Source organism: Phocoena sinus, chromosome 8 (genome assembly GCF_008692025.1).
Source record: "Phocoena sinus isolate mPhoSin1 chromosome 8, mPhoSin1.pri, whole genome shotgun sequence".
NCBI classification, from domain to species: domain Eukaryota; kingdom Metazoa; phylum Chordata; class Mammalia; order Artiodactyla; family Phocoenidae; genus Phocoena; species Phocoena sinus.
In genome coordinates, this window is record NC_045770.1 from 66,324,477 (window position 1) to 66,335,259 (window position 10,783).

General features: G+C 45.0%; 1 protein-coding gene across 1 annotated transcript; it reads right to left on the reverse strand.

Annotated features, from left to right (window-relative positions):
* Positions 1 to 8,881: 8,881 nt before the first annotated feature.
* On the reverse strand, positions 8,882 to 9,729 carry LOC116758081 (40S ribosomal protein S3a-like). Its single transcript, XM_032640730.1, has one exon. It carries the CDS (start codon positions 9,727 to 9,729, stop codon positions 8,938 to 8,940), a length of 792 nt encoding a protein of 263 aa, XP_032496621.1. The 3' UTR covers positions 8,882 to 8,937.
* Positions 9,730 to 10,783: the final 1,054 nt, after the last annotated feature.

The window sequence follows — 10,783 nt, forward strand, 5'->3', positions numbered from 1 at the left end:
TCACTAGTTTGTAGCCTGGGACAGGCTATTCATCTGTGCCTTCATTTCCTCATCTGTGGAATGCAGACAATAATAAAACGCACCTCACAGCACTGTTGGGGATTAAATGAGTTAATATACATAAATCACTTTTGAACAGTGCCTGACCCTTTAATAAGCACAATTACCATTTACTATGATATTAAATATTATTCTTAATAATTTATTCGTGTATTTATTCACTTATTCATTCAATGAGTGTCAGATACTGTTCAGGCCCTGGGAATACAGCAGTGAAAAAGAGACAACAAGCCCTGGGGTGGGTAGAACGAGGGCCCCCCACAGACGGCCATGTCCTAATCCCCAGAACTGGTAAACATGTTATGTTACCTGGCAAAGGGAATGAAGGTTGCCCATCAGCTGACCAGAAGATAGGGAGATATCTTGGATCACCCGGGTGGCCTTACATAATTATGAGGGTCCCTGAAAGAAGAAGAGGGAGACAGGAGAGGCAGAGTCAGGGAGGACATGTATTGAAGCAGAGGTCGAAGTGGAGGATGGAAGAGGGCCACGGGCCAATGAGTGTGGGCCACCTCTACAAGCTGGAAAAGGCAAAGAAACGGATTCTCCCCTGGAGCCCCCAGAAAAGAATCAAGTTCTGCCCATGATGTTAGCCCAGTGAGCCTTCACGTTTGTGGGAATTTTTTGTGGCAGCCATAGGATTACTAACACAAACCATCCGTCATGGGGCTTACATTCTTATAGGGGGAGAGAGACAATAGGAAATAAATACGTGGTGTGTGGGACGGGCATTTCCTCTCCTTGGGGGTGGGGGTGGGGTGGTGGGGGGTGGGGGTGGGGGTGGGGTCGGGGCAGGGGGCGGTGAGCCAGGCTGCTGAGCACAGGCTAGCGGAGGGAGCAGGGGGCAGGACAGGCTGGACGGGGCATGTCAGCCTGTACCCCACCCCCATCCCATCCCAGCCAGGAGGGGCAGGGCGGCTCTGGCCCAGTGCTTCTAGGCTCTGGTCCTGGGCTGCGGAGGGGGCTCGCGTGCAGTGTCGGGTCCGGCACTGGTGGGGCCTGCTGCCAGGAGCCTGGAGCCATTAGCGTGTTCTTCAGATGCCTGCTGGTGGGGAGATGAGGACATGTGATTTGTCAAAGTGAGTCAGGAGTGAAAGCCAAGGCCAGGTGGCCGCCTCGGTAAGAAGCTCTCTGAGTTTCTGTAACTACAAGCTCTTGATTGAGCATAATAAAGAGCACCGAGGAGCCCTCATTAGGCGGCCGTGAAACACTGCTTGGGCTTGGCTTTCCTCTTGCCCGGCTGCTCACCGAAGCCTTCTTCTTTCATCTCCAAGGCCTTTAATTGGCAGCCTGAGCCCAGAGAATTACCTCAGGAGATGGCTGGGGCCTGGGTTGGACTCTGCCTCCTCAGCCCCTCCCTACTCAAGTCCCTGAAGTCTCTGCTGCGTCCTTGAGCTTACGCTGAGCAGGGTTGGGAGGTCTTGAGGAGTCCCGCCCACCACCAGGTGGGGAACCGTTCATAGACCTTGAACGCATGGTGCCTTGGGGCCTATGTTCGGGAATTCAGGTTGTGCATTGCTCAAGGGCACCGTATCTAAGAGGCATCACCCACATGGTAGCCGCACACTAATTTATGTGGGAGCACGCTGACGGCGCAGAGACTCTAGGTCTCCAGATAGGTAGCAAGGAGGAACCACCTTTGACCTGAAGTCCCAGTGGCACTCGGGCCGTGCACAAACTCTCAACACAGTCTTGTGGGTTCTGTGCCACGTGCACTGCAGCTGCCTGTGCAGTCTTACCACCTGACGCCCCTTCATGCCTGATTTCCAGGCCCTTGAGCCTTTGAACCTGACGCTGTTGCCTCACCTGGGGGTGGGGGGCAGAGAAGGTCGGAGTGGAAGAGGGGCACTCAGAGTGTGTGTGCTGCTGGCCCTGCGTGTGCCCCCGTGGTGTGTGTGTACATGGAGCTAGGGGTGCTACCCACCAGGCAGAGCCATTCACGTCACGCAGAAATAAACTAACTCCATCTTTCATTTTTATCCCGAAGAAGGGACATCTCTTCCTACTTTGCCCACAGGTGCCACCTGGGTCTGCCAGGCCCTTCCCTAGCTCACGGGGACACAGCCTTTAGCGCCACCACCCATGTGGTGAAGACTCACCCTCCGTGCCCCTGGGTAAAGTGTCAGCTCTCTAGTAGCTACAGCTCTGCTCCCAGGATCAGCCTTGACCTGGACCCTGACTCATACTCATCTTAGTCTCTTAACCTTGGGGCTAGACCCAGACCTGTGGCCCTGCCTGGTGTCCACTGTGTCCGAGCCCCTTGCCTGCAGCCTACCTGCCCTTCAGAGCGCTCAGCCAGGGGCAAAGGCAGTGTCCAGCTACGGCAAGCAGAGAATTGAGTTGAGAAAACACTTCTGAAAGCAGACCTAGGGAAGGGGTGGGGTACAACTGGAGAGCATTTGCGATATGGCATCCTTTGACACTGTGGTCCCACTCCAGGAAATTTGTGCTTAAGAGAAAATCAAGGATGTGTGCACAGATTTTGCCAGAAAGATGTGAGTTGAAGCATTGTTTGTTCTAGCAATAGCTGGAAATAAACCAAGTGAACATCACGGGAAGGAGTGACAGATCACAGGCAGCCCTCTGCTTTCATACACAGTGAGTGTTCCCAGAAATGTATCCAAATGTCAAATATTTGGAAGTTGGACACCTGCTTATTTTTAAAAACTAACAATAGCTTTTAAAGTTATGAGAGATGTTTGTATTCCCCACTGGCCCCCAAGTTAAAAACATTATCAAATCACTAAACATGCCTAACCCTTTAGACACAATCTTTAATAATATGTGTCTTAGTTTGGGTTTCCCCGAAAATAACACAAGACAAAAAATTGAATGCAGTGCAGGTAGATTATTTGGGAAGTGACCCCAGGAAATGCTGATTTGGGGTGGGGGGTAGGAAAATGAAAAAGGGAAGGAGAGAAAGCCGAGAAAGGGTGATTCTTCCAGCAAGTTACCACTACGGGCAACTGGAACTTACCTCCACCAGGGTCTCTGGGAAACCATGCAGAACATTCCTCTCCCCAGGGGTGGGGGAGTTGGGGTATTTATCCACCACCGCCCATCAGTCATTGGCTGCAGCTGCTCCTGAGGGTGTGGGCTTCCTAGCACCAGCCAGAGAAAGCCCTGTGGCAGAGTCCCGAGGGCTGGGATGGGAAGCCATTTTGGAGTGCCCAGAAATGGGAAATGCTGAGGGGAGTCTATTACAGTATGTGTCTAGATTCTCTATGTTTTTCTTTAATCTGTTCTTTTCTTTAACAATTCAACCTACAGGTGGCAAAGAAATTCAGAGGATATTCATTTGAGAATGAAGATTTCCTGCTTGATTTCCCATCTTTGTCACAGTTTAATAATTACTAGCATCAACATTTCTGTTTCTATTTCCCACTGGTTTTTATAAAATACTAAGTTCCAGGGGGCTTCCCTGGTGGCACAGTGGTTGAGAGTCTGCCTGCCGATGCAGGGGACACCGGTTCATGCCCCGATCCGGGAAGATCCCACATGTTGTGGAGCCGCTGGGCCCGTGAGCCATGGCCGCTGAGCCTGCGCGTCCGGAGCCTGTGCTCCGCAACGGGGGAGAGGCCACAACAGTGAAAGGTCCGCGTATCACAAAAAAACAAACAAACAAACAAACAAACAAACAAAAATACTAAGTTCCAAGTGCAACCTCCAATTAAGTGCATAAAGAATAACAACAATAACTAACACATATAAACACATACTGTGGGCTAGATTTACTTCATCCTTGCAGCAATGCTATGGGGTAGATATTATTACCGTTATTGTTGCTTTACAGATAAAGAAATGGGGGCTCAGGGAAGTTAAGTAATTTGCTCAAGGACATGATGGGCAAAGCCTGGCAATCTTGCTCCGGAGTGCATGCTCTGTCTGTGTGACTGCTAGAAATGGTCCCCCAGCTGATTGATGAAAGCCTGAGTGTGGCACATGACAGGGAGTTGAGGGGTGTCAGTATTAATGTATATAAATGTAGATTTTTCAAACTTGGATATATCAACACCATCATGGCACAAAACAGTTGATGGCTGTAGCAGGTCCAAATTTAAATCTGTTAACTCGATTGGGCTTGAAACATTGTTTTATCATTTCCACAGGCTGAAATGAGTATTATTTTAAGACACATTGCACCAAATGAGGGAAATTCATCTCAGTCAGCTGGGGGGCTGCCTTGACCCTTTCCCAAGGGATGAGGAGGTGTTTAGCGTCAGACATTAGGGTGGGGGGTTGCTTTGCCATTTGTTAGTGGGCCCCTTGTGCACACCGTCTCCACCATCCTGCCCCAGAATCCTCCTTGCCGGGGGGCTGGCTCTGTAGCAGTACTTCCATGCCCCTCAAAGTCAGGAGCCTTACTGCCACTGTTCCAGCCACTCTTGAAGACCGGTTTCCCTCTACTTTCTGAGATCAATGCCTGCATCTGTGTGAGACCACTGTCATGCCCCCCACCCCAAAACGCCCCACGCGCTCCCGCCTCCCCTGCCCACCTCCACGTGCAGGGACTCTGCCTGGAAGAGGGAGGGGAGGGAGGGGGGACTCGTGCAGTAGTCCCTCCTTAGGAAACCAACAGCAGCTCAGCTCTTGTCCTAGCCCCTTTATTTCTCCTTTTCCCCCATCGAGGAAATCTTTCTTCCTTTCTTCCTTCCTCCCTCCCTCCCTCCCTCCCTTCCTTCCTTCCTCCCCTCCTACCTTTCTTTTTTTCTTTCGAGACTAAGAACAGCAGCTCTGCCTAGTGACTGTATACCTCCAAATCCGGTGTATTATACAAGAGAAAGATTCCTTTCTCTTCCCACTGTTCTGGTTGTCTATTGCTGCATGACGAACCACTTCCAAAACAGCCATATAAAACATACATTTTCTTTTGGTCTAGGGTCGCCAGATAAAGTACTACAGATATTTTACCTGTAAGTACTGTACTTATTTAAAGTTAAAAACATTAAAATTTATCTTTAAACACTATATGGATAAAAATTTAATCCCAGTTAAATTTGAATTTTAGATCAATAATATATAATTTTTTAGTCTAAGTATGTCCCAGGCATATTTGAGACATACTTAGACTAAAAAACTACTCATTGTTGATCTGAAATTCAAATTTAATGGAAAGTCTTATATTTTTGTGGGGTTTTTTGTTTTGGTTTTGCTTTTGTTTGAAATTGGGCAACGCCGTCTTGGTCACAGTTTTGTGGGTCAGGAAATTGGGTGGGGTTTGGAGCGGTTGAAGGGTGCCCTACCATGGTGGTTCTTCATGCACATGGCTGGTGCCTGGGTACCGCATGGCCTCACACTCTTCCTTCAGGTGAAGTCTCATCCTCCAGGGCTTTTCCATGCAATTAAGGATTCTCACAGAAGGGCAGGCTCAGGTAGTCAGACTTCCTACACGGAGGCTCTGAGACCTGGCTCTGAGAACAGGAAATGAAAGCTGCCGGTCTCCTAAATCTTGGGCCTGTCAGTCGGTGCACTATCCCTTCCTCCTTATTCTATTGGTCAAGTAGTCACAAAACCCACTTGGCTTCCACAGCAGGGGACATAGACCTCACCTCTTAAGGGGAGCAGTGGCAAAGAATTTGCAGTCATCTTTAATCTACTGCACCCACTGAGAAGGAATAGATTTTCAGCCACCCCAAAGCTTGACTACTGTGTGTGTTTCTCTCTTTCAGCATCCCTTTCCTAAGGCAATGAGAACAGCTCGTTTCAGCTTCTGTCTGGTTGGGAGAAGGGTCCTAGGAAAAGAGGATATTCAGAAGGGTAGGGGAATTTCAATTAGTGTTTCAATGTATGATTCCTCAACAAAACAAAATCATAGGGTTGTAACAAAAAAAAAATCATAGGGTTGAATAATATATAACAATTCAGAAAGATATGAATAAAATATTAAGTGTAAAAATCAGGTGACAAAAATGTGTTTACAGTATAAAGTTTTAAAAAAAATGTTACAGTATAAATGTTGGAGAGCTATATGCAAAAATACTGGCAGTAGTTTATCTGTAAAAGGTGTGATTCTGGTACATTTTATTCTTTCTGCTTGTACATGTTTTTGATATTTTATAAAATGAATGTGTGTCACTTTTAATTTAGAAAAAAAGAAGTTATCATAAAATAAAACAACAATGAATCCACCGTCCTCCTAATTATTAACCAGTTCATTCTTCGTACAAATTCTGCTGGGTATCTATCACGTACCAGTTTCTATTCTAGGCACTGGGGATTCTGCCATGAACAAGCCAGACAAGGTCTTCTCCAGAGCCTCTGGGGAGAGCAGTCCCTGCCAAAACTTTGATTTTGGACTTCTAGCCTCCAGAACTTGAGAGAATTTTCTGTTTTTTTTTTCAGTCACCCAGGTTGTGATAATTTGTTGCAGCAGCCCTGGGGAACTAACACAAGCCCGTTTTTCCTTGCATCTTACTAACCGATGATATAGATTTCCATTTGGAAGTAGGTAATCTAATTGTCCCCACTTTACAGATGGGGAAACTGAGATTCTGTGAAGATCAGTAGTTTGTCCCAGACCCCACAGAGCATGGCTTCCACAGCTGGGCCAGGGCTCAAACCCTGGTTTCTTGTCCCCAGTGTTTAGGCTGTCTCCATGATGCCACAGCTTGTAGACCTGGGTTTCCAGCAGTTTCTACTAAGTCTCATGCAACTGTTTCTAAGGTCATCACTCCCTGTCCTGCCTATCACCCTGCAGTGACAAAGAAACCAGCCGTGGGGGACTCTCCATGACAGGAGTACCTCCTCCTCTTGGCGGATGAGGAGGAACTCGTTCTTGCATCAGGCCCTGCCCTGTTCCTGCATCTCTAACTGGCTGCTGAGTCCACGCTGGGATGAATGGGACTCAGACAGCTGTTTCCAGGTGTGCTCACTGCCATTTACCAGCAGCTGCTGATAAGCCCTCTACATCATTTCGTTTAGGCCAGGGTGTACCCCTCACTCAAGAAACCTCAGCCTCTCCTCTGACAGGCAAGGAGCTGCTGCCATTGTTTTCTTTTCTTTAAACAACTTTTTTCTCCAGATTTTAAAATAAACACATTCTTTTTGAAAAACAAAAACAGAAAAGATAATGAAGGACAGCAGAAAATAGAACTGACTTATAGGCACCAGCAGTTCTTGTATATAAATGTGCAGAAGGAAAAACAACTATAGTCAGGTACGCATCTGGTTATGCTGCTCATATAGACACATTCACAGAACAAATTCAACTATGTTTAAAAATGAACAGCTTTACATAAACTCTTTTTCCTTTCGGAGAAATCTGGCCATTTTGCACTCTATCCTAAGCACTTCCCCAAGGTTGTTAACAATTCTTTGTAAATACCATTTTTAATGGCTGCATACTATTCTCTCAAGTAGGTCACCACTTACTGATCATTTATTATCTATTACTAAGCACTCAGATTTTTTTCTAGTTTTTCATTAACTTCAAGAAAACACTGTTGATTGGGATTGACATATATACACTAATATGTATAAAATAGGTAACTAATGAGAACCTGCTGTATAAAAAAATAAATAAAATAAAATTCAAAAAAACCCCCCACTGTTATGGACATACTTGACATAAGACTTTGTGTACCTTTCAGATTATGCTCTTGGCCTGAAATTACTGGGTTTAAGGCTAAACACATAACATTTTTACAGCTTTATTGCGGTATAATTTAGAAAACATAAAACTTACCCATTGTAAGTGAATAATTCAATGCTTTTTGACAAAGTTATACAGTCATGCAATCACCCCCGCAATCCAGTTTTAGAGCATACTTGTCACCATAAAACATTTCCTCAAGTTCTTTTACTGTCAAACTCACTCCCACTCCAGCCCCGAACAATCACTGATCTCCTTGATATATAGATTTGCCCTTTCTGGACATTTCATATAAACAGAATCATACAATATGTACTCTTTTTCTACATGACTGCTTTTTCTTAGCACACTGTTTCTGTGATCCAGTGATACAGCATGAATTAGGACTTTGTTCCTTTTTATTGCCGAGTAGTATCTCATTGTATGGATACACCACATCTTGTTCATCTATTTATCTGTTGGTGGAAATGTGGATTGTTTCCAGTTTTCGCCTATTAAGAATAACATAGCTATGAATATTTACCTACAAGTCTCTGTGTGAACATGTTTTTACCCATTTCTCTTGAGTAGATACCTAGGAGTGGGTCGTATGGTAAGTTTTTATTAAATTTTTGTAAGAAATCACCAAGTATTTTCCAAAGTAGCTGCATCATTTTACCTTCTCACCAGCAATGTATCAAGGTTACACTTGTTTCACATCCTCACCAACACTTGTCGCTTTGATTATTGCCATTCTGATAGGTATGCATTAGTATCTCTTTGTGGCTTGAATTCACATTTTCTTAATGACTAATGATGTTGAGCATCGTTTCATGTGCTTCTTAGCCATTTGTATATCTTCTTTGGAGAAATGTCTATTTGAATCTTTTGCTCTTTTTTTTTTTTTTTTTTTGCGGTACGTGGGCCTCTCACTGTTGCGGCCTCTCCTGCTGCGGAGCACAGGCTCCGGACGTGCAGGCTCAGCGGCCATGGCTCACGGGCCCAGCCGCTCCACGGCATGTGGGATCTTCCCAGACCGGGGCACGAACCCATGTCCCCTGCATCGGCAGGCGGACTCTCAACCACTGCGCCACCAGGGAAGCCCAAGCCCATCATTTTTTAATTGAGTTGTATGTCTTTTGTTGTTCTTTATACATTCTGGAAAAAATCCTTTATCAGATATATAATTTACAAATCTTTTCTCCCAATCTTTGGCTTGTCTATCATATTTTTATTATTTTATTGTTTTTATTTTTTTAAATATCACAAATGAGGTCTTTTATTTGTCACCATTAAAAGTCTGATTTTTAAACAGATTCTTGGACTGGTGGCTCATATCCATCAGCTCGTTCAACTTTAACACCTGCCTCGTCCCCAGTAGCTTTTCCAGAACTACTACCTTCACCTTGTAGCTCCATGAGTTTTCCCAATTCAAACTTGGGTTTCTCCAGCATTTTTACTTTTCTAACAAAGACATCATGGAGTGGATAAATAGATTGGCGGGCCTTCTCTATGTCTTTTCCAGTGCTGTCTGGAATCAATTTATTGACCACCTCTTTCAAGTCATTTGTCTCCACCTCTCGGGTCATGATTTCCATCATCTCCTTGTGGATCTGGCGGACCTGCTGGTGCTGGGCATAAGAGGCCTTCCGAATCTGATCGTCGTGTTTTTTAGTAAAACCCACACAGAAAAGACGAAGCAAATAACCATGGGTAGTCTTGACATCAACGTGAGCTTCAGTCATGGTCTGCCATTTTTTGACCATGGAGCACGTTTTGTCACGGGCAAGGTCCATGCCATGGAAATCAGTCAGGCAGTTTTTGCCCTGAACGTCCTCAGTAATAAGCTTGAATTTTCGAAATGCAGCTTCATCATTCTGCAGATCAGCAAGGCTCACTTCAAACACACAACCCTTGAGGCCATCAGATGCGATTTTGGTTCCTTGAGTTCTAATGACTAGTGTTTTCCCAATATTTCTTACATTGAACATAGCTGGTGCTTTCACATCATACCAATCTTTCTTAGAAAATGGGTCAACCACTTTCTTCTTGGCTCCCTTTTTACCGCCCTTTGTAAGGCACTTCTTTCCGACCGCCATGGTGCTGCTCTGAGAGCCAAAAGGCTATCATATTTTTAAATGATGTTTGTTGAAGAGCAAAAGTTTTTAATTTTGATAAAGTCCAATTTATTTTTTTTGGATTACCCTTTTTTGTGACTTGTCTACGAAAGCTTTGCCTTACATAAAGTCGCAAAGATTTTTTTTCTCCAATGATTTCCTCTAGAAGGAAACTGAACATAATTTGAAAATGATTTTTGTTTTTTCATTTTGAATATAATCCATGGTAATTTTTAAAAATTAGAAAATATAGATGAACAAAAGGAGGAAAATACGGGTCACTCATAATCGCACTAGCAGAATTAAGCCACCATGAATGTTTTGTTGCATATGTGTATATTGGTTATCTATTGCTTTCTAACAAATTACCCCCAAAACATATTTATTATCTCAAAGTTTCTGTGGATCAGGAACCTGGGAGCACTTTTCTGGGTGCCTTTGTCTCAGGATCATTCACAAGGCTGCAATCAAGTTGTCAGTGGGACAGCAGTCATTTCAAGGCTCAATAGGGAGAGAACGCGTCTCCGAACTCACTTACGTGGCTGTCGGCAGCCCTCAAGTCCTCGCTGGCTGTTGGTTGGGGACATCGACTCCTTGCCACATGGGTCTCCCCATAAGCAACTCGCAACATGGCAGCTAGCTTCCCTGAGAGGAAGAGAAGGAGGTAGGGCGCCCATCAGAATCCGTAGTCCTTTTGTAACCTAGTCTTGGAAGTGACATTCCATCATTTTGCTCCCTGTTCTATTCATAGAAGTGAGTCACTAGGTCCAGCCCACTCACAAGGGGAGTGGGGATCACGGGACCATTTTAGAAGGCTGCCACATGTCCTTGTTTGTTTTCTCATGAATTAGGAGGCACATGTTTACCTGTGAAACCTACAGATGCAGGCGCCCCTTTCTAGATTCTAGATTCTACTGGGTCAGAATCTCCATGGGAAATGCCTCTTTCTGTAAGCTTATCTTTTAAAAACTCTACAGGTCACTCTAATAGGAGCCAGGGTTGAGAGAGTCACTGGCAAATATAAATGTAAGTGGAT